Here is a 27,176-nt window from a genome sequence, read left to right as displayed (position 1 = left end):
TAATTCTAATGCATGATTATAGATATTCCAACATTTTTCCCAAAAAGTCAAAACCGACCTCGGGCCCGCTTGGTCAAAACTCAAAGTTCGGACCAAAACTCGATTACCCATTCACCCCCGAGCCCGTATATGCAATTGATTTTGGAACCCGACCTCAACATGAGGTGTAAATCCCCAAATTTCAAAATTCCTAAAGTCTACCCAAAAACACCATATGGGTTCCCATGAAAATCCCTAGATTTTGTGATGAAATCTTGTAAAAAGATGAAATAGATTGAAGGAAATGAGTTAAGAATCATTTACCTATGATTTAGGGAAGAACTTCCTATAGGAAAATCGGCTCTTGGAGTTTAGGTTTTGAAAATTTGAGGAATGAATGAAAAATCTCGTCCAAGACCCTTTTACTCAGCTGCAGATGTCGCATTTGCGACCTGAGCTTCGTATTTGTGAAGATCGCAAATGGGAGGAAAGTATCGCAAATGTGAACCCTCACATTTCTGCTTCCTTAGCAAATGCGAACATGATCCTCCGCAAATGCGACTAAATGATCGCATTTGCGACCAATACCCCTCCCAGCTTTACTTTGCAAATGCGAAGCGTTCTTTGCAATTGCGAAGACTATTGGCCCAGCTACTCTTCGTATTTGCGATGAGTGGCTCGGAATTGCAACAATGTCAGGCTTCGCAAATGCGAACTCTGGTCTCGCAATTGCGAGATTAGAGGCCAACACCAAAACTGAAGACCTGCAACATTTTTTCCCAAGTCCGAAACAAAACTCACCCGAGCCCTCGGGGCTCCAAACCAAACATGAGCACAAGTATTAAAACATCATACGAACTTGTTTATGTGATCAAATCGCCAAAATAACACCTAAAACTATGAATTCAATACCAAAACACATGAAATTTTTAAGATAGCTTCAAACTTCATATTTTCTCAACCAAAGGTCCGAATCACGTCAAATTACTTCTGTTTTTCATCAAATTTCATAGATAAGGTTAAAATATTATAACGGACCTGTATCGGTCTCCAGAACCAAAATACGGGCCCGATACCAATAAGTTCAAACATTATTCCATTTCTAAAAACTATTATATTTTTCAGTTAATAATTTCTTCTAAGATTCATTTCTCGGGTTACGGACCTCGGAATTCGATTTCGGGCATACGCCCAGGTCTCATATTTTACTACGGACCATCCGAGACCGTCAAATCATGGGTCCGGGTCCGTTTACTCAAAATATTGACCGGAGTCAACTTAAATCAATTTTTAAAGGCAAACTCAATACTTTTCTTAAATTTCACATAAAGGCATTCCGGAAACGTGCTCGGACTGCGTACGCAAATCGATAAAGAAGAAAATAAGGTTTTAAAGACCTTGAAACCCCGAATTGGGTCCTAAAACATGAGATGACCTTTTGGGTCATCACATCTGAGGTGTCAGGTCTTAAGGCTAATATGGAGAAGGGTGCTCTATACATTGCTGGTGTCACAAAGGAATTCAAAGAAATGACTTTAGAAGTGATGCAATTCACACTAGGGGAGCTACCATTTAAATATCTTGGAGTACCATTGTCTTCAAAGAAATTGATTGTTCAACAATGTGTCATTGATTGAGAAGATCACTATTAGGATTAACTGTTGGACTGCTAAGTTCCTCTCATACAGTGGAAAGCTTCAACTACTAAGAGTGTGATATTTGAAATGCAGACATATTGGGCGCAGGTGTTTCTATTGCCAAAGAAGATTATCAAGCTAATAGTTACACATGCAGAACCTTCCTGTGGACAGGAAGTAGTGAACCATCTAAGCCTTAATTGCATAAGACACAATTTGTATGCCATTCTCAGCAGGTGGACTAAATGTTCTGGATATTCATCTATGGAATAAGGCTGTCTTGTGCAAACTGTTGTGGGCTATTAGTGAAAAGAACGACACCCTGTGGATCCAACCGATCCATAGCTTCTACATTAAAGAGCAAAATGTCATGACAATGGATACTCCTAAACGGGCATGTTGGCTTGTTAGGAAGATTTCGATATCAAGGACTGGTTCATTGAAAAGCACCCAGCTGCTGAATTGAGCATATACTATAGGCAAGGGAAGTTCAGCATCAAGCAGCTATATATTGCTATGAGACCTTAGTATCAGAAGAGTCCTTGAAAGGGAGTAACAACAGGATCCAAAGCAATGCCAAAACACCAGTTCATACTATGGTTGGCATTACATCGAAGATTAGCCACGGTTGATCAACTAAGGAGATGGGGAATATCAGTAGCAAGCGACTGTGTACTATGTGGAAAGAGTGTGGAGGAGACAATGGAATATATGATGTTTGTGTGTGATTACTCCAGAGCAATATGGGCTACATTACTGCAGTGGATAGGAGGAAAACATCAAATTGGTAGCTGAAAAGAGGAAATTGAATGGATAAAAAGAAGGACTGCCAGCAAAGTTAGAGGTGATATACTAATATTCCTATTTATAGCAGTAGTCTACCACGTCTGGACAGAGAGCAATCAAAGAAGGTTCCAAGAAAAGATGATGGCTTGCACTCAGAGGATTAAAGACATTGTGCTGGAATTGCACATCAGAGGACGGGCAGAGTGAAGCAAAGTGACACAAAGACCCGAAAAGAGTGAAGAATTTTCCTAGTTAAAATGAGTTAATTGTAAATGTAGTAGGAAATGTGTTATCCGTTTAGTTAGAAAGTTTTTAGAATAGGGTCTAGCTCTAGAGTCCAAATGAGGCAGCGGATGTAAATACTATTACTTTGACAGTTTAACCAAAAAAGATAAATGCAAGTACTCTATTTAAGACGATATCGTCGTTAGTACAAAAATTATTTAAGACGAGATGGTGCCAAATAAGAAGGAAAAGAGGACTATTCCATTGTTAAACAATCATTAATCTGAACGTGTAAGTATATTCTACACAATTGCTTTTCAGTTTTCACCTTATATCCAAAACCCTCTAAAACCCTCTTCCTCTCTTCTTTGACAAGACTACTAGGCTGTCCAAATCCCCAGTTCTCTCTGTCGATCACAAAGGCCTTTCGTCATCTTCAACCTCCGGCCACTTAATTCCCAGCTAAAATGCCGCCGTCTAAAGGCAAAGGAAAGGGGAAAAAGAAAGGTAAATCCCAAAAAACAAAAAACAGAGCTCCAGACGCAACATGCAACTGCATTTTCCGAAGAGAAATCATCATTAATATCCTTTCTCGTCTCCCTGTGAAGACCCTTTTACAATTCAGGTGCGTTTGCAAGCCATGGCGAAAACTCATTTCCAAACCCAAATTCATAGCCACCCATTTCCGCCATTCCTCTTCTTTGCAGCCCAGTACCGGTTCTTCACCCGTTCTTTTACACACTCGCCATCTCAAGTCCTATGATCATCTACTCTCACTAATCAACCTGTCCCCCGAGTCATCATCAGTTGTGGAACTTGATAACCCTTTCCCTTTCATCTTGAAAAGTATGGTGGTTGTGGGTTCTTGCAATGGCATTGTGTGCCTTTGTCAGCCACCTTGGGGTGATGTCATTACTCTTTGGAACCCAGCTATGAGGCAGTCTAGGACTGTGCCGCTTTCGAAACGCGAACCCATTATGGAAGCGCATTCTTCTGTTTCCATCGGGTTGGCGTACGATTCACAAGAGAATAACTTCTTGGTCTTGAGTCTTAAGCGTTTCGGACCAGAAACTGTGATTGCGGATGAAGTGGAAATGTTTTCAACCAAGAGTTTCAGCTGGGAGAGGGCGCCAAATGAGGTGGGGTTTCGAGTTCTTGGGCTTTCTTGCAATCTGATCATTAAAGGGGTGCCTTATTGGAGTGCTCTGCTTGAGGATGCGTATGGGTCACGTGAGGTATTGGTGTATTTTGATCTGAGTAAGAAAGTATTTGACAGGTTACCTATGCCTGGAATGAGACGGGAGACTAAGGGGTATCTTGTGAATTTGGAGGATTCTCTTGGTATGTTAATGTGGGAGAAAGCAGACAAATATAATGTTGATATTTGGGTAATGGATGATGAAGATGGTTGGAGCAAGAAACGCAATGTTGGAGTGTTATTCGGGTTCGACAGAATTATTGGCTGTTTGAGGAATGGTAACATTGTTGCTTATGATGAGAATGGCGTGTTGTTCCTCTTTGATCCGATGACTAGTTCTGTTAAGGCAAAATTGTGCATCGATAATGCTAATAGCGGTTCGTCCATGATTTTCAACTATTCAGAGAGCTTAGTTCTGATTGAAGGGATGCTACCAGTTAAGAAGCAAGCTGCTAGAGATAAATTAGCACGTGAAAACCTCCTAAAGTGCGGTGATCAACTTTTGTCTTTTCAATTATATCTTAAGTTGTTATGTGCTTGCTTTGTGTTGATTGTCAAGTCTGATCCCATTTTGAGATGTTGCACTTTTGTTTTGTTCTTATCCTTATGTGCTTATGTGTATGTTGTGGGCACCTGGTGAAACAAAGCAGATTGACTGTGAATCTGTGATGCATTAATTTACTACGTGAACTAACTCTGTGATCGTTTTTACTTAACTCTACGCAATTAGTGGAGATGCTTGTCAGTTGCTGCTGTGGTTCTGGAAAGCAAATATTGCCAATTAACAAGTTTTCTTTTCATCTCCCATCTAAGAAAGTGTATTTTTGTAAATAGCTTTGTGGTGTGGAATCAGTCACAATATAAATGCCTCTCACTGTATGCAATTCTCTTATTTTCCCAGTCCAATTTTATGGTTAGTCAGCCAAACAACTTCTTGGATTACTAGTTGAAATTGGTGGAAATAAGGGGAATAAATAGAGATGCCACACGGTACTGCAACTCAAAATAAGAGAAGCTCTCTTTTAGGGTGGCTTACATGTGCACATAGAAGTATGAAAGAAGAGCTAAAATGCTTCCTTTTCGAGTCCCACTTGAAAACTATTTTCTCCCTTTCATGTCTTTCATAGTGGGAATTGTTTGAAAAGATGTAGGCTTGGCTTCAAAGATGCATCGTGCGTGTCGAGAGTGTTTCCAGAAGATCTCAACTTCCTGTTCACCCCATTTATTTTCTGACAATACAAGATCTTCCTTTTCGTCAACAGAAACATTTAAATGATCAGAGAGCTTTCGTAGTGTTTGCTTGTTGGAGCATCAGTTGTGTTGAGGTCGATATCCAATAACTTCATTACGAAGAGACAACTAGGACAATAGACATAGTAATATGATTGCTAGATCCTTGAAGTTATATATCTATCTGCAGATATATAAATTTCTATTTGTTGACACTGTAAAACTCTGAGGTAGTTTGTTCCATAAGCATTATAACAATTACTTGTAAGAAAGAGCAGAAAAACATAGTTTCACTGAAATAATGCATTTGGATTGCTGGATCGCTCTAACTAACAGAACCAAGTCTTCAAAAGAAAAGAAAAAACTAATAAAACCGTGTCCTATTGGTGATTGCAACAGTTGTGTTACCTATCTAGTCAACCGAGCCAGAGGTTTTGCGCTTTCTGTTTCTGGTGCTCTTTTTCTTGTTTTTGGTGAGTGTTTTCAAAAAAATTCTTCATTCCTGATCCATGAACTTTTATACTTGAATATGCAAGTACAGATGTTAGTCTTATAGATGTTAGTGTTGATGAACTAAAGCTTATAATCAATGAAAAGCTTGGCTACTTGTGTCATTGCTAACCGTATTGGACGAATGTGCACTCTCTTAATGTAGTGCAACACATCCATATATTTGCTTTTGATAGCTCAAGGATATAGCTTTAGTTTGACAGCCAGTGTAAGAGGTTCTCTCTTCATATGAAAGAATCTTCTCTTCATTTAATTATTTGCTCCTTCAAGTTGCAATCTTTCGGCCTTCTCACCTTGAATTTCCAGTTTTGTGTTTCAATTGCTTATAAACTTCCTAGTCTTGCTATCCTGTCCTCGTCTTTCCTCCTTGGTTCACTTGTGTCTTGCAGTCTTTAATAAATGAATTGACTTGTAGTTACTTTGGGATCTTATTCTAGACATAATATTCTAAGCTATTTGGTGCATGGCATGAGGAGCATTTTCGAAATGGAAATGAGTGGACCGGGGACAATAGCAGAGGTGCTTCTGTTTGAAATATAATTTTGATTCTCTTGAAAGTATTAGGTTTATGTATTAGCAAATTAGCATTATGCATTGGACATTTAGAATTTCTGGATACATTATCTTTTAAATCTTTGCTAGTACGTTTAGTGGAACATTTTTGTGTTTGTATATCTTTGGAGTATTTTTGATATTGAACTAGTGTGCGGGATTTCTCTCTCAAATCAATATAATTTTGACTTGATAGATTAGATATTCGAAGAAACTTACTGACATTATTTTTCTTGATAATGTAGGGCTGGCATGAATATAAAGGTCACTACCACTTGACCCTCAGAAGCTTGACTTGGCTATATAGGATTGCATAAAAGACATTTTGGCTGCCCCTTTTTGCGGCATGAAAAACTTTTTGACATACTTTTAGTTAGGAAATACTAGCAATGTATGTAGTTCCTGGTCCCTCTCATGTTCATATTAAAGAGTATAATTCGTCTCAGCTACTTTGTATCAGATTGTCAACTATTTTGCACTGATCAACTTGTGCTTGAGTAAGCAATGGTGGGTTTATGTTTGCGTCTAATATGCTCAAGTTATCTTTTTTGCTTCATAAGGTCTTACAGTGTGTTCCATGTGAGTGTCTTCACTCAATTTTTGTTCCTTCCCATAAGTAATTTTCTTTTTTATTCATAATTCTTTCCAAATGTGGACTCTGGTGCGATTTGAATGTTCTTTTTGGTTTGTAATTCTTTGCATATGTGGACTCTGGTGCGACTTTAATAGAGTTTTTAAATAGAAAGAATTTTAAGGTAGGAGTAAGGTTTGCGTACACATTACTCTTCCAAACTCTACTTGTGGAATTATATAGATGTCACGCCATTCACTAAAACTAAGATAGTTTTGAAATAGAGAAAGGTGTTTATCATCTTTAAACGGATTAAAAAGTAAAAACTGTGTCATGTAAAATGACAAAAAGAGTATACTGTAAAGCCTAAGTCATTGATCAACCAAATCTCGTGTTAACCTTACAAAATTAATATAATGACAGTGTTACTAATAAATTGTCTCAGTTGATTATATTATAGTTTGGCACAAACCTTATCACGTGTGAATAACCTGGGTGGCTGGGTTAGAAGAGAATAACAACAGTCGTAAATTCCATAAATACAGTTAAATCTCTCTATAATAGCTTTATTTGTTTAGAATTTTTTGGTTATTATCGAAAAGTGCTATTATAAAGAACATATATCATAACATAGCGTAAAAATTGATTCCATAAAAAACTTGGTTTTTATTGACTATATAAACTTATATCAAGACAAATTTTTATATCCACGCGTGGGCGTGAAACTTACCAGCTAAGCCAAGCTGAAATATATATCAGCAAACCGTCAGTGCACCACAAATCAAAGACCGCAAAATCAATGATCACACCGCCACAACGATCTGATTCTGTCAATTGGCGTCAGCAATAATACGACTTCGTTTTGATCCCGAAACCCTAACTTGTTACTCGATCTCTATCTCGGTGGAAAGGATGAGTGAAGAAGGCAGGAAAAATAGGGCCTCTCCGGCCACCGGCGAATCGTTGCCGCCAAACTATTTCTACGGTACGTTTCAAGGAGTCCGAAGCAACTCCATTCGTACTCACGTGACGAGACCCTACTCGATCCGATCAAGGTCGGATTTCTAAATCGCAAAATTAGGGACTCGCCACACAAAACTCCGAAGGTTTTCGCCAAAACAAAAAGATGTAACAAGTAAGGGGAAGGGAAAGAAAATCAAAGGATATACAAAGGCGAAACAACTTTTTTATTTATATATACGTGCGCAACAGCCGCACATTATACAAGGCCAAAATGGGCCCAACAAAAAAAGATGAAAATGAACAAAAATGAAAATACTAAAGCAGCAGCAACTTTCACTCAGTGTCATCACCGATGTTCTCCCCATCATTGTATTCAAGAAACTCCTCCTCAACATCATCGTCCTCGCCGGCCTCCGGTGTCGCAGGGTCGTAGCCTCAGTTGACACGAGCCTCTCGTGCCTTCGCCCGGGCTCCTTCATAAGCAGCCTGAGAAATATTGCCCGCCTCCCACAAACATTTGTATATGTCTCGTTGGGCCTCGTCATGGACCCAAAGCTCATGCAAGTGACGAGGAATGGCGGCAGAGGCAGATTCAACTTGAGCCAACAACTGCGCCCTCTCAGCCTCAAGCGCCACAACCCGGTCCCCTAGGCCTGAAGCCTCCCGATCAATCTCTCCAATGCGCTTTTCGAGTCTCGCCTCCCTTATTGTGGCCGTTGCCCTCTCGGATTCCTGCTCAGATTGAAGGATGCAGATAATGTCCTCCAACGCTGCCGCTCTTGCTAAAGCCGATGCCCGAGCGTTCTCGACATTTTCCAACTTGGCTACTTTTCTCTCCAGCTCGGCTAACTTCCCCATCCATTCTGCACTCAATGCTTCAACTCTGGCGGCATTCTGATTGAGTTCGGCTTGCAACGACAGCACCTTTGCCTGAAGATACTCGCACTCTGCAGCGACCCCCTTTCCCAACTCAAGTTCTTCGTCCTTGGCACGAAATAGCTCCTCAAGTTCACTACACTTGCGAATGGACTGCATCAGCTCCTGATCCCTTTTCTCCCGCTCCTCCCCAATTGATTGATTGCCAAAACCCGCCCTGAGCCGCTCATGCATCTCACGGCATTTGTTGCGATAGAGCCGATACTTTTCAAGCATCTGCAGAAAAATCCTGGCCCGAGTCTCGGCCTTACAAGCACTCTCGATCTCCAGCATGTAAGACTGAAAACAAAGAAAAAAGTTGATAAAAGCCAAGGTCGTAAGAAAGAAAACAAAAAAAGAATAGGGAAAAGAAACTTACCCTCAGGCCCATCGCGGCCACACCACGCGACAATTTGGCGTCACTGACGTCCTTAAGAGCTCTGCTCTTTGCGGCAGAGCATAGAAGGTCGAATTGTGTCATAAAATCCACCATGTCTCGCAGAAGATTGAGGTCCGATAAAATTTTAAGTATTCGGGAAGGACCACCCGCTCTTACCATAGTTCGGGTAAAACCTTCCTCGAACATCCTAACGTTATCAGGATCGAGTTCAGAGTCAGACTCGTAATCATCAACCATGACACCTTTTCTCCCTTTCTGTGGCCGAAGAAGAGGCGTGGTTCGGCCTGGATGACGAAGGGCCGCCCAAGACAGTAACGGCCGCCTCGGGACTCCGTCTCTCCGCAATATTAGTCTGTTGGTCGCTCATGACAGGCATAGCCTTTGCGACCGGGTTTGCACCACTGTCAATTTCAGGCACCTCCAAGGGAAGGTCGCCCCTCGAAGATGTTTCGGCTTGAGGAGCCACTTCTAACACCACTCGCTGTCTCTTAAATGAGCTCTTTCCACTATCAACATGTGAAGATTCACCCGTTGAGCGCACAGTATAAGTCGGAGTCTCAGGTTGAGGAGTGGCCTCCGCACAAATGGCTCCGATCGCAGGTGCAGATTGGGTAGTTCTCGATGTAGGCCAGGTAGTAGCCCTCGGCGCAGGCCGGATAGGAGGCGTCGGTTGACGGAACGCGAGCGGAGGAGCCCTCGTCCTTCGCACCTTCCCTGCCAACAAAGAAAGACGGTCATACAACAAAAAGATCAAACTATAAGGCAGAGGACAAAGAACCGCAACGGGACGACTCACCAGTGAGAAGCTTACGTCCATATCTCTCGTAGAAGGACGTCCAATCGCGAACCCCCACTATATGGGGAAGAATGGCGTTTACTCACTCGCTGACGTCGTCGACTAGCGGGGGAGGCAGTCTCTCGACTGCAAAAGCGAAAACAAGGCATCATCAATGCCATCTAAAGAAGAACGGTCGGTGACCGCCTCGAGAGGAATCACAAAATAAACAAACGAAACTTAAGTGCGAAATTCCACGTCTTAGGGAACCCTGCCGAGTCCGCCACAAGATGCTCTGTCCGCACATAAAAATAGCTTTCCCAGAAGCGGCGATTAGCTTTATCGTCCATCTTCACCACTATAGACATGTGATTTTTGACCCTCCCCAAGGTTTTTTATTTTACCGTAAAATATTTAACTTAGGCCTAATATAGCTATTTCAACTCATTTTTACTCTTTTAATTTTATTTTATTACAAGAAAACGAAAATTACAAAAAATACGTTCATTAATGTTTTGTTAGTTCTTTATTAACCTTGAAAAATACCAAAAAATAGTTTATTTTAACGGTTATTTTATTTAAGTAGGACTAATCAATAAATGAGGTCGTATTTTAGTCCCATTCACGGAGAAAGAATAAAACTTAGGCTCGAGCAACCCATTTTTAGGCCTAATTTTGGACCTAAACCATAATTTTCAAGCCCATAATTCCTAGGCTCATACCCCTAACCTAATACCTACCCCTATATAATAGTATCTAATGCCTAAATAGTGACCTACGCCTAAAAAATCTGAAAAACCATCAGCGCCGCAAGACAGAAATACACGACCCCCTCAAGCGTATCTCCTACATCTTCTTCATGGAGATTGAACCAAAAGCCCTAAAACAAAAAGAACCCTAGAGGTCTTCTTCTTCATGAGAAACGAGAACCAGCAGCCCTTAAGAAAAAAGCTTCAGCCATTGAACAGAAGAGACCAACGACCCACCCCCTGACTTCATCATCTCCTTCACACCCCCCCCCCAACGTCTTCTTCTTCAGCTATTAGAGACACCAAACAAACAGTTGATGTCGCTGGGCCTCCGTTCACCGCGACGCTTCCATCTACGGTGAAGCTTCACCTCACAAACGACCAGCCAACACCAACAAAACAGTCGCATCATTTCCCCTTCCAGTCCAGATCGAGCACGTACACATAGGGAGGGAACCAGAGCAAAAATGAACTAAGTTTCTCATCTCTAATACACATAGAGGAAACGAACGAACAGAAACAATGGCGGGATTTGCACTCCTTGTCGTGGGTCTAGCTTGTGCGTTCGCTAGTGGCGAGATATAGTTTTGTCTGAGCTGAGGTTGGTTTGAGTTCATCGTTGTTCGTCGAGGTTCGATTTGCGATCGTTGTTTTCTGTTTCCGGTTTAAGGTATGAGCTTCGATTCTTTCATTTACATGTTCTGTTTTTGTTATTTACGATGCTTTATTTACAAAGTCTTCGCTATTGTTAATTACTATCTCCCTTTAACTTCATGTACATGGTCTTGATGACACGAATTTGGAGTTGCTGGTATGAATACTTTGAAAAGTATGTTCTATTTAGCTTCTTGTTAAGGTTTTCTCATAAATGCATCTAATGCAATCTTGATAGGCTTTGTTTACTGTTTTGTAAATACTACATTCATCTTAATTGTGGTGAGCTACTTTCATTAGTCTGTTTATTCACTCCAATATCCCGAGTTCTTTGTTTAAGTGTTGTATTAGGGGTTGGGGATCCTGTTGTGTATATCTATGAGATAGATTTGGGTCGAGCTAATGCGAAATGGCAGAAATGAGAAGTTCGGAAAATTGATAGAATGTCGTAGTTGCCTGTTTTTAAAATTAATTTCCTAAAATCCGGGTGCGCATTTATGTGACCCAAATCCAAATCTCAACAACGTTAGATAAAATGTGTTACGGACTACGAATGTATTTACGTAACGTGGTTCAAGACGCGTTTTATGTGACGTTGAATCTTTCTAAAAATATTTAAATAAAAGTGGTTTAAAAGATAAAAATGCACATAGGTTTCAAAGATGTTTTAAAATCTAGTAAAAAGGCCAATTATAACAGTTGAGCGACCGTGCTAGTACCACGAAACTCGAGAATGCCTAATACCTTCTCCCGGGTTAACAAAATTCCTTACCCGGATTTCTGTTTTTGCGAACTGTAATACAGAGCCAATCTTTTCCTCGATTCGGGATTTGAACCAGTGACTTGGGACACCATAAAATTATCCTAAGTGGCGACTCTGAATTTTTAATAAAATAATCCTGTTTCGATTGTAACTTAAATTGGAAAAAACTCATATATACTCCCTTTTCGGGGGTGTAGGTAAAAAAGAGGTGTGACAGCTGTGGCGACTCGGCTAAGGATAAGAACCTAGAATCTCTAGTTCAGGGTTCAGAATTCGAGCTTAAAGTAATTGTTGTATTTGACTTTATTTATTATCTGATTTCATTCACATGTTTGGGCCTAATGTGCTAAGTGCTGCTTTTTATCGCTTTGATATTATCTGAACTATATATAAATTGATGCGAAACCCTTCTCTTCTCATCTTCGGGGATGTGCACGCTGGCGTGACTCCCTATTAGGTTAGTGTCATACCTTGAAATAATAAAGAGGCTCGAACAAGTTACAAAGCCGGATGGCCTTTTGGTTCCCGGTATGTAGCCCCCTCCTCGGCTCGAGTTGTCCGTTGGGGTGCACAAGTCTAGAACAGTATACCCAGGTTTTATACTTAGAATAACTCAGCCTCATGCTGGATCCCTAGTAGGAACGTTTGTTTGCATCACATGCATTTGACTTTGGAGACTCAACACAGGGGTTGGGTCTGTCTAGGACAGGTGTACCCGAAATGAAAAGACAATCCCGATGCATCCTATGTGTTACATGTTGCAATTTTTCAGGGTAAAAGGATCATTTGACGGACCAATAATAGTTGAGGGAAAATGAAAAAAAAAAGAAAAAAAGAGGGTGAAGTGTGAAAGTAAAGCAAGTAGGGCCTAGTTATATTTTTTTTATTAAGAAAAAGACAAAAAAAAATGAAAAATTCAAAAAGATTTTGCACTTTTTCATCATTTTTCGAAAATCAAAAAAAAAAGGAAAAAGAAAATCCAAAAAAAGATGTTGCATGTTTCATCATTTTCAAGGAAAAGACAAAAAATATATTTTCTCTAAATTAGTTGTTTTTGTTTTAATTCTCGCTCGTATCCAATCTGCCCGAACTACACGAACCTGATTCTCGTCTCTCGGGGCGGGATACATAGGTAACCCACATAGGGTCCGGTCTTCCTAGTGAGTTTAGGTTCTTGGCTTTGCGGGGTCTTAGCCAAATCTTGCATTTTTAGCCCCTTTTAGCCACATAGGTTAATTTTAGAAAAATGGTCACAACCACGTCTTGCACGTGTCTAGTAGTCTCACATAGTGTTGGTTTAAGTTTTCTCATACATGTGTGGATATACTTACCGGAGTTTGAGCATGACAGATACCCCAAGATCATTGCATTCAGGAGCTGCTCGAGGAGCCATTTTATGTTTTTGAGGCAATTGGTCATGTTTTACTTTATAGTCCTGTATAGTAGTATCCAGTCTTTTAGGTGATGTTAGAGTTTGTAATAGTCTGGTTAAGTTTGTCTAATCTTTTGTTATTGTATTTCTTATTTTGTATTTGGAAATGTGTTATAAACCAAAAATCCAAAAAAAAAAGAGATTTTGCGTTTTATTTCCTTTGGAAGTTTTATTTTAAAAAACAATTCTAGAATTAAAAAAAAAAATTCTTTTGAGGTGTTTATCCTTAGGAAGTTAATATCTAGAACTCCGAATGGAAATTTTTTGCTTTCATATTTTCTTTAGTATATTAGGACTAAAAATTCAAAAAAAAAAAACTTTCTTTAGTACCTCTTTAAAGAGTTTTCTTTAAGGTATTAATTTCAAAAATCCAAAAAGATTTTCTTTTGAGGTTCTTCTTTGGGAAACTAATGAAAAATGAGAAAAAAAATCCTTTTATTTTCATTAGAACTTTAGGACATTGTACATAGAAGAAAAAGAAACCAACGTGATTTCCTTCCTTTAAAAAAAGTCAAAAAATATTTTTCTCTTCTAGGATTTTTCCTTAATAGAGAATTTGTGTCAAAAAAAAAATCCATTAAGCTTGAGTTTAGAATAGGTTATAGATCATTGAGTCTAGAAAATTCAAAAAAAAAGAGATTTGGTTCTTTTACTTCCCTTATTTCGTCATAGTAGTCATTAAGGAAGAAATGAGGAAGTTAGTTTGTTTACTTTACTCCCGATCTTTCAGAACTACGCAAAGATCTGATTCATGCGGGGTCATGATACGTAGGCAACCTACATAGGGTTCGATCGAATTATTTTTTTATTATTATTAAAGGAAAAGAAAAAAAAAGAAAAAAGAAGAAGAAAAAGATGGTGAAATTATGGGAGGTAAGAAATGAGAGGAAAGAAAAGAGCGATAATCAGAAAAAAAAAAAAAGGGGGAGGGGAAGAAAATGAGCAAGTCAAGAAGTGCTAGAAAAGAAAGAAAAGAGGACATTGAAATGAACAAAATTGGGATGATGCCAAGTGACCTTGTGACCCTCGAAGTCATTCTAGAACCATTAATTGTTGCTAGGTGCATTGCACGCAATGTAATATTTTTGTTTGTTAAATGCCTTAATGCTAACAGGATGACCCTATTTTGTTCCTTTTGTTATATTCATAGCAGAAGGGTGGTTGGTTTGTAGTTATTAAAGTGGTAACTCCTCTCTACAACATAAAGTCAAAAGGCATGGCAGACAACAACAGAATTGGGTTGGTTGATACCGGTGCCCGAAAGCAGTTGGTTGAACAGGACACTGGTTTGGATGATGAGGTAAGGATGTTAAGACAACACATGACAGACATGTATCAGGCCTGGACGACTGGGAAAGCATCATCCCCCGCCACCACCTAGCTTCTTAGATGCTACCCTTACCCAAACTCCGGTCATAGTGCCGGATGATCCCCCACACTCTCCAGATTTACCCGTTTTTCACAGCTTTCCCAACCACCCTAGTAGTTCCATCACTCATCCTTCAATTACCTCTCCCCAAAATTGTCCTCCTGTCATATCCGTTATTTCCAATAATGAATACTCACTCAAAGCTCATGATACCCAATATTACCCCTCAAAGGTTGCCTACAAGTTCCTGACTCATACAAGAAGAGCCCTCGGGATGAGCTTCATGCTGAAAATGAAAAGGTCACAGGAAAAGAAGGGTGAGATGAGATATCCGGGAAGCTGAAAAGCATAGAACAGTCTTTAAAGAACATGCAAGGGACGGGAGACCAGGTTAGCATGTCTTACAAAGAGTTGTGTATGTTCCCTGATGTTCGCCTGCCCGCGGGGTTTAAAGTACCAAAGTTTAACTTATATGATGAGGGTGGAGATCCGGTAGCCCATCTGAGGGGTTATTGCAGTGAAATGAGAAGTGTTGGCGAGAAAGATAATTTGTTGATGGCGTATTTCAGTGAGAGCTTGACTGGGGCAGCTTTGGAATGGCATAATCGTCAAGATGTCGGTAAGTGACATACATTGGGCGACATGGCTCAAGATTTTGTGCGACACTTTCACTACAATATAGACGTTGTCCCAGACCGCTCTTCCTTATCTCAGATGGAAAAGAAACCCAAGGAAAGTTTTAGGGACTTTTGGCTCAGATGGAACGAACAAGTTGCTCGGGACAGTCCTCCCATTGATGGAAAAGATGTTGCTGAGCCCCGCCGACAACAGGGTCTAGTGGTCGTTCTTGCTAAACGCTTTCAACCACAATATCGACCCCGCGGATATCCTTGTAACCCTCCCTACTGCTACTTCTCTCCACAGAACCCCCAAAATCGTACATCACTTCCTCGATACCCCGTCCATAATGCACCACCATATGCTCCACATCCCCGAGGCCTGCGATGGACCGCACCACTTCCATAAATATCTCACCCACCCCTTCATACATATCAACCACCTGCCCGCAAAAGGTTCCAACCGAGGCAAGAGTATAAAATGAAAAGACTACTGAAAAAAGAAAACGCTTTCACGCCCATCGGAGAATCCTATACAAGCTTGTTTGAAAAATTAAAGCATTCTGGCCTGATTGAGCCGCTCCTCGGCTATACTCCCGACCCATATGCAAAAGGCTTTGATCTTGTTGTACGATGCAAGTACCACTCTAATATCCAAGGGCACATCATTGAATATTGTCGCTCTTTGAAAAGGGAAATAGAAAGAATGATTCAAGAAGGGGTAATTGTGATCAATGACCGTGACAGGGAGCATGCGAATCCTCTTGGGAACTTGTTGATTAAAGTTGATAATGTTGAAGTTGGTAATGGTCTTGGCAATATTGATGCGGAACTCAGTGGCTAAGATGTCATGCTTGGTAATTGGAAAGACGCTCCATTTCTTGGCTAGCCAGGAGGGAGTCTTGGTGGTTCATTTTGTTGTCATTTCTATTGTCCGAGTTATTTTAGGGTTGTAATCCGGATATTGTCTTGTGACTCAAACCCTTCTATCCTTTTATTTTTCCTAGTTCCTTTAGTCGTAGTAACTTATTTAGTGTTATCTAGGTTTGTTCTAGGGTTGTACCCCAGTTTATTTTGCTTGTTTTGTTGTTCAAACCCTTTCACCTCTGTCTAATGTAATTTTCTGTTTTCTGTTATTTCTAGTCATTTTTGTTTAGTTCTTTTCTCCTTTTATAGTTCTTTTCATGCTGGTTCTAGTGACATGACATGCACGCATAATTTTAGGCCTGGTCTTAAAAGTTAGTTTAGTCATGAAGCAATGAAGCAATTTTGAAGATCATAGGGGACACTTGAGGGAAATAAGTATAGATTTGGATATTTTGAGATCATTTGAAGCCCAAACCATATGAAACTGGGGCAGATAATTTAGGAAGTTAATAGGATGACAAGAATTTGTTAAAGGAGAGTGCATCCCGGACGATTTGAAGCGAGCAACTTTGAGTTCAAGTGCATCTCAAGTTACAAGATAAAGTCAAGAAAGTTTTCTCCGAATTGACGGAGATCCATTATGAAAAGGGAATCACCCAACGAGGGTTCTGTACAAGGCACTAAAATAATGGAAGGCATATCAGTGATACCAATGCCGATGCTGCAAAAGAAATATTGTGCATGATCTTCAATTTTCATTTCAAGTTACATGTGTTGTACTTGGCATTTTCAGGGATTGGGAGGCCCTATTTCAGCTACCCAAACACTTATATCATTTGATACCCTTTTGATCCTGTACTAATTTCTTTGACCTCCCCTCTTTTGGAATCAAGTTAGAGTCATGCGAAAAAAAAAAGGGTTTATGTCCCCATAAGTTTATTATAGAAAGTTCATTCCAAAAGGAAAATTCAAAAAAGAAAAAGAAAAATAAAGATAAAGAAAAAAAAAAGAAAAAAAAGAAAAAAAGAAAAGAAAAAAAAATAGCAACAACAAAACGTATCTTTGTGAACTACGTTTGACCTGATTCTTGTCACCACAAGATACGTAGGCAGCCTCACGGTTCGGTCATACCTGTCACACCTCCTTTTTCCGTCCCCGCGAGGAGGGAAGGAGTTTTTCCAATTAAAGGACAATCGAAACGGGATTTGTTTGTTTATTTCAGAGTCGCCACTTGGGAGATTTAGGGTGTCCCAAGTCACCATTTTAATCCCGAATCGAGGAAAAGAATGACTCTGTATTACAGTCCGCGAACCAGAAATCAGGATAAGGAATTCTGTTAACTCGGGAGAAGGTATTAGGCATTCCCGAGTTCCGTGGTTCTAGCACGGTCGCTCAACTGTCATATTCGGCTTGTTTATCTGATTTTATACAATTATGAGCTCATGTGCAAGTTTTAACTTTTAACCGCTTTCGTCATTATTATTATATATTTTTTCAAGAATTGCAACATCATGGAAATACATCTCCAACCACGTCACATCAATGCACCCGTGGTTGTTGGCACATTTCAACTCTGTTGAGATTTGGATTTGGGTCACATAAATGTGCACCCGAGTTTTAAGAAAATTAAATTATTAAAAGGCGTGCCTAAAGCGACTAGCGTATCATTTACTTTGGGTAGGGCCGTGAAATTTTGCTAAACGGTCCATCCCGAAGTCTAAGCAATTTTAAAGCAAATATTTACCGAGGGCCCCACAATTTTGTATTTTTATTCGGTGAGGCTCATCTCATTCTTATTTTTTAAAGGAATTTGCAACGTCATGGACATGCATCTCGGACCACGTCACAATCAATGTACCCGTGATTAGAGACACATTTCGACTCCGTTGAGATTTGGATTTGGGTCACATAAATGTGCACCCGAGTTTAAGAATGTAATTTAATTAAATCGCGTCTAAAGAGTCTAACGCGTTATTATCTTTGGGGAAGGCAGTGAAATTCACTAAACAGTCCATCCCGAATTCTAAGTATTTATTATGACCAATTATTGAGGGCCCCGCAATTTGCATTTTTATTTGGCGAGGCTCGTCTCATTATTTTTTTTTAAAAAAAAAGGATAATCTTAGAATGACTACATTTTTTATTTTTCGTTTTTCTCTAAAATAAATGAAGAAAATGTCCTACTTTATTTACATACTTTCGAGTTATTATAGTTAAGTTTCGAAAGTGAGTCGTTTAAAGAGTTTACATGGGCAGCGCATAGAATGTTCTACATACAGACAATAAAAGAAAGAAAAGACTACATTAAACTACAACTTCAAATCTTTCTCATTTTTGCATTCATCTTTCGAGTAGCTTACAAGATGAACCAGTGTATCGTTTGTGTACCTGGTATTGTCAATACAAGAAGAAAAAGGTCAGCAAAGTAGTATGTAACACAGCAGCAGAAAGCCCAACACAGTAGCTTCAACACCTCAGTCCAGAAATCCCAGCAACACGGAAAAAACTAGTAAAAATGGAGAAGACAAATAGTGCGGAAATCTCTCTTTGTTTTTTCTTTCTAGATTTGAACTCTCTATGGTGTTCTTCTACTCTCAATATTTCAGAAAATTTGGTTCTATCTTTTTTACTCTCTCCAAAATGAATTCTGTCCCTGTATATTCTGTGTATCCAGAGTGTATATCGAGTGTATACTGCTTTCTCCGGCCCCTCTTTTTTTCTTCTCTCTATCTAGTTTTTCCTCTTTTTTCAACTTCCCTCATCCTAAATTTTCTCTTCTATTTATAGCAAAATTTTCGAAATTTTCAGATTTGTTTTTTTTATTATTTTATTATTTTTTAATTAAAAGAAATCCCACTTACAAATTGCTTTTATTTTTTTAGAAAAAGAAATCCCACCTTTATTTACTTTTATTTTTAAAATTCCAACTTTAATTACTTTTATCTTATTTAAAATCTCACTTTTTATTTTTTTAAAAGAGAATCTCACTTTATTTAACTTTTCTTTAAAAAAAAACAAACCACTATCTTTTCTTTTTCTTTTAAAAATGCTACTTTCAATTACTTTAAATTTTCAGATACCTTTATATTTATTTTTTAATTCCAACCTTCTTTTACTTTTAAATTTTTTTAAAATTTCCACAAAACTTTTTATTTTTTTAAATTTTCTACATTCTTTTACTTTTTTTAAAAGAGAATTCCACCTATTTTTACTTTTTTTTTTATTCAATACTTCCCTTTTTCTTATTTTTTAAATCATTCCCGAAATTATTATTTTTTTTAAAAATAAATAAATAAATATTTTCGGATTTTTTTATATAAAAAAAACAAAAAAAAAATATTAATAGTGATAATTTACCTTTTAATTTTTTTGTTATTTTTATCCTATAATAAAAAGTGTAATAAAGCTAAATAATAGTAGGTTAAAACCCCCTAAAATATTTACATAAAAGAAGTGATAAAAAATTAAATGTTGTCAAAAATTAGGTGTTCACAGCTGCCCCTCTTTGCTCGAAAACACGAAGAGCTTTCGGGCAAAGATAAAGTGAACAATGCGACTAATTTTTGATCATATCGTTATTCAAAAGAGGAAGAAAATAAAAAAGGTAAGGCGCAACCGAGTCCTGGTTTTGGACAGCCTACATATCCCTAGTTATAAGGGAATCAGGTCGCGTGTAGTTCAGAAAGTTTTGGTAGCTGGGACTACCATGGGATTGCGATGTTACTATTACTGTTGTTGCATGCTGTTACCACTACTTTTCGATCTCCTTATTACACCATTGCTAGAAAGAAAACAGGAAGTTATACTAAGCTATGATCTATGAATTACAAAGATTTACTCTCGAGCTTGGTCATGTGATTGTTGTTGCCTTGTTGCTTTGTGTTTCCTCTAGTATTTCTTTACTTCTAGCTCGACTTGTGGTCCTCCTTCTGATTTCTGCTGGGGATTTTTGTTGTAACCCTCTGCTTTACTGACTTCAAACTTCAATGTATTCCCCTGTTCTGCAAGTAGGCTCCTGACTCCACCTTGACTTTTGAAAGATGACACAACCTCCATTCTACAGGCCGGCTCCTGACTTCTTCAACAATCTTAGAATTTAACGCCCTCCATTCTCCAGGCGGGCTCCTGACTTTCATCAGCAATTTTGAAAATAAAATGCATTTGGCAATGATTTATGAAAATATATATTTTGGCAATGTTTATACAAGCAGGACCACTCGGGTCGAAATAAATTAAATGTCCTTTTGAGGAAGGATTAAATTCAATATCCTATTCGAGGGCGGATAGACCCATCATATCCTATTCGACGACGGACAGACCCATCATATCATGTTCGAGGGCGGACAGACCCATCATATCCTGTTCGAGGGCGGACAGACCCATCATATCCTATGCGAGGGCGGACAGACCCATCATATCCTTTTCGAGGGCGGATGAACCCAAAATATCCTATTCGAGGGCGGATGAACCCAAAATATCCTATTCTAGGGCAGATGAACCCATCATATCCTATTCGAGGGCGGACAGACCCATCATATCCTATTCGAGGGCGGACAGACCCATCATATCCTATTCGAGGGCGGACAAACCCATCATATCCTTTTCGAGGGCGGATGAACCCAAAATATCCTATTCGAGGGCGGATGAACCTAAAATATCTTATTCGAGGGCGGAAGAACCCAAAATATCCTATTCGAGGGCGGATGAACCCAAAATATCCTATTCGAGGGCGGATGAACCCAAAATATCCTATTCGAGGGCGGATGAACCCAAAATATCCTATCCGAGGGCGGATGAACCCAAAATATCCTATTCGAGGGCGGATGAACCCAAAATATCCTATTCGAGGGCGGATGAACCCAAAATATCCTATTCGAGGGCGGATGAACCCAAAATATCCTATTCGAGGGTGGATGAACCCAAAATATCCTATTCGAGGGCGGATGAACCCAAAATATCCTATTCGAGGGCGGATGAACCCAAAATATCCTATTCGAGGGCGGATGAACCCAAAAATATCCTATTCGAGGGCGGATGAACCCAAAATATCCTATTCGAGGGCGGATGAACCCAAAAATATCCTATTCGAGGGCGGATGAACCCAAAATATCCTATTCGAGGGCGGATGAACCCAAAATATCCTATTCGAGGGCGGATGAACCCAAAATATCCTATTCGAGGGCGGATGAACCCAAATATCCTATTCGAGGGCGGATGAACCCAAAATATCCTATTCGAGGGCGGATGAACCCAAAATATCCTATTCGAGGGCGGATGAACCCAAATATCCTATTCGAGGGCGGATGAACCCAAAATATCCTATTCGAGGGCGGATGAACCCAAAATATCCTATTCGAGGGCGGATGAACCCAAATATCCTATTCGAGGGCGGATGAACCCAAAATATCCTATTCGAGGGCGGATGAACCCAAAATATCCTATTCGAGGGCGGATGAACCCAAATATCCTATTCGAGGGCGGATGAACCCAAAATATCCTATTCGAGGGCGGATGAACCCAAAATATCCTATTCGAGGGCGGATGAACCCAAATATCCTATTCGAGGGCGGATGAACCCAAAATATCCTATTCGAGGGCGGATGAACCCAAAATATCCTATTCGAGGGCGGATGAACCCAAAAATATCCTGCTCGAGGGCGGATGAACCCAAAATATCCTATTCGAGGGCGGATGAACCCAAAATATCCTATTCGAGGGCGGATGAACCCAAAATATCCTATTCGAGGGCGGAAGAACCCAAAATATCCTATTCGAGGGCGGACGAACCCAAAATATCCTATTCGAGGGCGGACGAACCCAAAAATATCCTATTCGAGGGCGGATGAAACCAAAATATCCTATTCGAGGGCGGATGAACCCAAAATATCCTATTCGAGGGCGGATGAACCCAAAATATCCTATTCGAGGGCGGATGAACCCAAAATATCCTATTCGAGGGCGGATGAACCCAAAATATCCTATTTGAGGGCGGATGAACCCAAAATATCCTATTCGAGGGCGGATGAACCCAAAATATCCTATTCGAGGGCGGATGAACCCAAAATATCCTATTCGAGGGCGGATGAACCCAAAATATCCTTAAGACTTGAAAATGTCTTTCCTCGAATACTCCGAGAAAATTTTCGACAATGGCAGAAAATTTTCTTCCCCAGTTTTGGTGCTTTTCCTTGTGGCATGTTTTTTCGCCATTAATAAGATTTCTTTTTCCTGCTTCAAATCAAAGAAAATTTGTTAGTTTTAAAACATGGTGAGTGGTCGTGCCACTCCTGCTGGGGATGGTTTTTCCCTTTCTCCCTTCCCCGCTCTGTGTTTCATTACGCTAACTAAACTTGCTGGGGATTATTTTGCTGGGGATGAATTTTCCTTTTCTTCCTTCCCCACTATGTGTTATCCGACCCTCTTGGAACTTGGTCGAAATTCTGTCGGGGATGCTCCTACATCTCGATGATATGCTGGGGGCCCTCTTGGAATTAGGTCCACCATTTTCTCAACTGTTGTTTTCCTGTTTTTCTCCAACTTCCCTTGGAAATTTGGTCCTCTTGGGATCTAGACTCATTCATCATTTGGTCTTGCGACCAACTTCTTTTAGCTTTATTGCCTTATCTTTGGCCTGTCCTATTTGCATTTTTCTTTGCATCATTTTGGCAACTGGTAGTAAGCTCTAAAAATCCTTTTCAAAAACAAACTGCTGGGGAGGTAAAATCTTTAAACCAAGAAATGAAAAAGTGATGATTTCAAAAAAAAATAGAAAAAGAAGAAGTCTTTTTGAACAAATGCTGGGGAAAAGGAAAGAAAAGAACTTATCTGAATGATATAACCGATCCCAACGATCATGTCGCGCATTCCGAATTAATCTACCCAGTCTATTTGTATCAATCAACCTTTCGGATGGCCTCATGTTGCTGGGGATAAACAGGCACTCACCTCTTTGCCAAATGCGGGTCCTTTCCGCCAATCTTGTCTTGTCGCCTCATAGTGCCCTTCGAGGGGTTTTCACTAATAAGACTCTCTCATTTCTCTCAACTCTCATCGTCTTATGGTGCCTGTGAAGGTTTTCACCGATAAGACTCTCTCATTTTATTTTATTTTTCAGCTGGGGATTGGAGTGCTGCTGATATGACTCTCTCTGCTGGGGATTCTTTTCGACTATCAATTCATTTCCAGCTTATGATCCTCTTCTCTGCTAGGGATCATAGTGTTATTCCCGACTTCCGTTTGCATGACTTGGCACTTCTCGGATACTGATCGGGAGGTCTTTTTTGGACATCAATAGGGATTTTTGTGTGGGGTTAAAAGAAAAGGCTACCAAAAATTCAAAAATAACTTTGATGGGTGAAACATTACAACTCTTGGAATCAAACTTTCTTTCCAAAATTACAAACATAAACTTCTGCCCCAGTTTTTCTTGCTTGGGGATTTTTTTTTTTTACACTATGACCGAGCCGTGAGGCTCCTACGTATCCTTTTTTGAGGAATCAGGTCAAATGTAGTTCCCAATTCCTTTTTTTTACTTTTCTTTTGTCTTTATTATCATTATTTTTTTCTTCTCTTTTTCATTCACTTTCATTACTGATTCCAAAAATAGGGGTATGAAAGAATAAATAAGGCTCAAAAGGGGAAGCAACGGTTAAAGTGTTTGGATAGAAGAAAGAATTGTCTCCGTTATTTCATTCTCCGATAAATGCTAAGTACAAACAAATAACAATTATAATTACAAAAAATCATACATAATATCTCTTAACTGCGTCAGAATTGATAGTCATGTCGACGCATTTCCCTTCGATATCTGTTAAACATAAAGCGTCATTGGGCTTGATCTGTTCAGATTGCGATAATCAACACACACCTAGATTTTTCCTCTTTTTTTTTGCACTAGCACCACATTAGCCAACCAATCAGGATATCGAGCGACCCGAATAACCTTAGTATTCAGCTGTTTGGTTACTTCTTCCTTAATCTTCACACTCATGTCGGTTTTGAACTTTCTCAATTTTGCTTGACGGGAGGAAATGTCGGGTCAGTGGGCAATTTGTGAACCACTAGATTGGTGCTTAAACCCGGCATGTCGTCGTATGACCATGCAAAACGTTTTTGAATTCAATAAGTGCTTTGATTAGTTCTTCCATTATGTTTGGTTCAATGTGGACGTTTATCTTAGCTTCCCTGATATCATCCGCATCCCCTAGATTGACGGCTTCCATGTCATTTGAGTTGGGCTCTTTTTTATTTCTTTTTTTTTTTCAAATTGGCTCAACTCTCTGTTAATTTCTTCGAAGGCTTCATCCTCATCGTATTCCGACTTATCATCACAATCTTGTACTATAAGTTCGAAATCAGATTGATTTTTTTAGACTAGTTTGAAGATCCGTCGTGCATGCCATGTCATTAGAACCAGTATAAAGATAACTATTCAGAAGAGAAAAAGAAGAAGAAAAATTAAAACAAAATAAGGAATGAAGAAAAAAAAACTTTCACTTTATTAAAATACTGGGTAGCAAGGTTTCACACTTTGGCATGCACAAAAAGAAATCTGGATTACAACCCTGGAATAATCCAGATAACAAGAAAGAAAATCAGAGCCCACTACCAAGACTCCCTTCGTATAGGAAGAGGAGTAGCCATTCGATTGTTGATTTTTGCTTTCAGCCCCACAAACTGTACATTTGCCCCACTAGACCCTTTTCCCAATACCATAACTGGCTTGTCATCTACCTTTTCCAACTATACCACCGCTTTTCCACTGGTCGACTTTTCTTTTAAACCGGCACGGATCATCATCACTATTTGTGAAGGTTTCTTTAGCTCCCCTCCTTCGTGCACTAGCTCGATCATGTGGGTTTCATGGTGTGCCGGCAACGGGTTCTGATTGATGTTGGGTACCTCTGGTGTCTAAACCTCAATCTTGTTAGTGTCAATAAGATTCTGCACTGGATGTTTCAACTTCCAACACTTCTCAGTATCATGTCCGGGAGCCCCTGAACAATACTCACAGCTTACCGAGTGGTCCATATTTTTGGGAAGGGGATTTGGCAATCTGGGCTCAACAGGACTCAACAAGCCTAACTGCCTTAATTTGTGGAACAAGGCAATATAGGTTTCTCCCAACTCAGTGAATGTTCTTTGTATTCTTTCATTTCTGAAAGCCTGATTTCCCCGAAAACCTGCCCCTGAAGAGTTCTTGTAGGCCCTTGGAGGCGGATAGGTGTTTTGTGTAGGTGGGTATGTGTTTTGGGGAGCCGGTGCGCGCCATTGTGGGCGAGCCGGAGGCTGAGCATATGTCTGGGCATGGTGTACGGAGAAGTGTGGTTCTTGTGGCTGGAAGTAAGGTTGTGGAGGATAATTTGGAGTGTGAGGGTAGTTTGGGTGATGGGGTCTGGGTTGGTATCGAGGGGAAGGACCTCTCGATCTGGACCAGTTGCCTGCCTCTATTATCGCGACCTCTTCTCTCTTTTTCTTTCCAAGCGCACCTCTCGTGCCGCTCTGAATGGCCTGAGTCGTTTCCTTGATTGCCAAGTAACTCAGGATTTTATTGGACTTAAGTCCCTCTTCTATCATAACTCCCATTTTCACTACTTCATTGAAGGATTTGCCAACTGACGTCACCAAGTGACCAAAGTACGTTGGCTCTAGAGTTTGCAGAAAATAGTCCACCATTTCGTTTTCCCTCATGGGAGAATCAACTCTAGCTGCCTGTTCTCTCCACCGGAACCCAAATTCCCAGAAGCTCTCCCCGGGCTTCTTCTCAAACTTTAGCAATGTGAGACGGTCAGGGACTATCTCAAGGTTGTACTTGAAGTGTCCTGCAAAAGCCTGTGCTAGATCGTCCCAGGTGTACCACCTACTCGGATCTTGTCTTGTATACCATTCCAGTGCTGACTCACTTAGGCTTTGGCCAAAGTAAGCTATCAGCAGCTCGTCTTTGCCACCAGCTCCCCTCATCTTGCTACAAAAACCCCGTAGATGTGCCACAGGATCGCCATGCCCTTTTGTATAAATCGAACTTGGGCATCTTGAACCCTGCCGGCAATTGCACGTCAGGGAAAGGGCATAGATCCTTGTAGGCCACGCTGACCTGGTGGCCTAACCCGTGCATGTTCCTGAAGGATTGCTCCAGGCTTTTGACCTTTCGAATCACCTCCTCATGTTCTGTGTTCTTAACCGGTTTCTCAGCTTCCTCTGGGATCCCAAATTGGGGTGTATATGTGTATGGCTCAGGAGCTTTAAAAGTGGGTTTATGAGGAAAATATTGGGTGTTGTGAATTTGGAACAGTGGTTCACTAGACGATCTTTGTAATGTGGTTGGGGGAGGTGCCACAAAGACAGGAACATTTGGTAGTGGAGGGTTCTGATTGGGTGGCGGAGCTTGGGGATCATAGGCATCTCTCCCCTAATAGTAGTGGTGGCTTGGGAAGCTTGTTGAAGGGCCGGGGGAAGGGTATTCTGGCGTGTGTCCCGGTGGGGGAGTAGGAGTGACAACTGGTTCGGGCCCCTTTTGCACCTTAGCCATGGCTAGGTGCATTTCATTCATTTCCAATCTCATTTTTTCCATATTGGCCATCGCCTCCTTCAGCATCTGATGTGCCGTCCTTTCCGACTCAACACTATTTTCTGAGCCAGTCATGCTCTCTGGTATAGGCCCTTTTGATCTTGTTTGATAATGGTATGGTGCCAGTACGCTCTAACAACTAACTGTTTGGGATTGGACAAACAACAAACTTGTTAGCGTTAGAGTTTCAACAGATATTGCAATTGCACGTTGGGGGATGCAATGTTCTTAGGCAGTTAACCATTTCTAACATGCTTTTTCTCCGACCGAATGCATCATCCCGGCTTATTTTATTTGTGCCTCTTTCGAGTGTTTCAGAAACCTCTCTTTTTCTTCTTCTCTCTTTTTTTTCTTTTCTTTTATTCACTTTTTTTTTCTTTTTTAGCGGTGGTCGAACCTTATGTAGATTGCCTACAT

At 40.1% G+C, this 27,176-nt stretch overlaps 1 protein-coding gene across 1 annotated transcript; it reads left to right on the top strand.

The window, feature by feature from the left end:
- Window positions 1-2,938: 2,938 nt before the first annotated feature.
- Window positions 2,939-6,640, top strand: LOC104223690 (putative F-box protein At1g32420). The gene is made up of 2 exons (XM_009775157.2): window positions 2,939-4,311; window positions 6,363-6,640. The coding sequence occupies exons 1-2, from the start codon at window positions 3,095-3,097 to the stop codon at window positions 6,394-6,396; spliced, it is 1,251 nt and encodes a 416-aa protein (XP_009773459.1). The 5' UTR covers window positions 2,939-3,094; the 3' UTR covers window positions 6,397-6,640.
- Window positions 6,641-27,176: the final 20,536 nt, after the last annotated feature.

Source organism: Nicotiana sylvestris, chromosome 4 (genome assembly GCF_000393655.2).
Source record: "Nicotiana sylvestris chromosome 4, ASM39365v2, whole genome shotgun sequence".
Taxonomy (NCBI): domain Eukaryota; kingdom Viridiplantae; phylum Streptophyta; class Magnoliopsida; order Solanales; family Solanaceae; genus Nicotiana; species Nicotiana sylvestris.
Note: the sequence above shows the minus strand (reverse complement) of the source record. Positions and strands in the feature narration are given on the sequence as shown.

Excerpts from the sequence above, each read along its gene's own strand:
- LOC104223690 (XM_009775157.2), top strand. The coding sequence starts at position 3,095 with ATGCCGCCGTCTAAAGGCAAAGGAAAGGGGAAAAAGAAAGGTAAATCC. Across the intron at positions 4,312-6,362 it reads GCACGTGAAAACCTCCTAAA|GGCTGGCATGAATATAAAGG; the intron begins GTGCGGTGATCA and ends TTGATAATGTAG.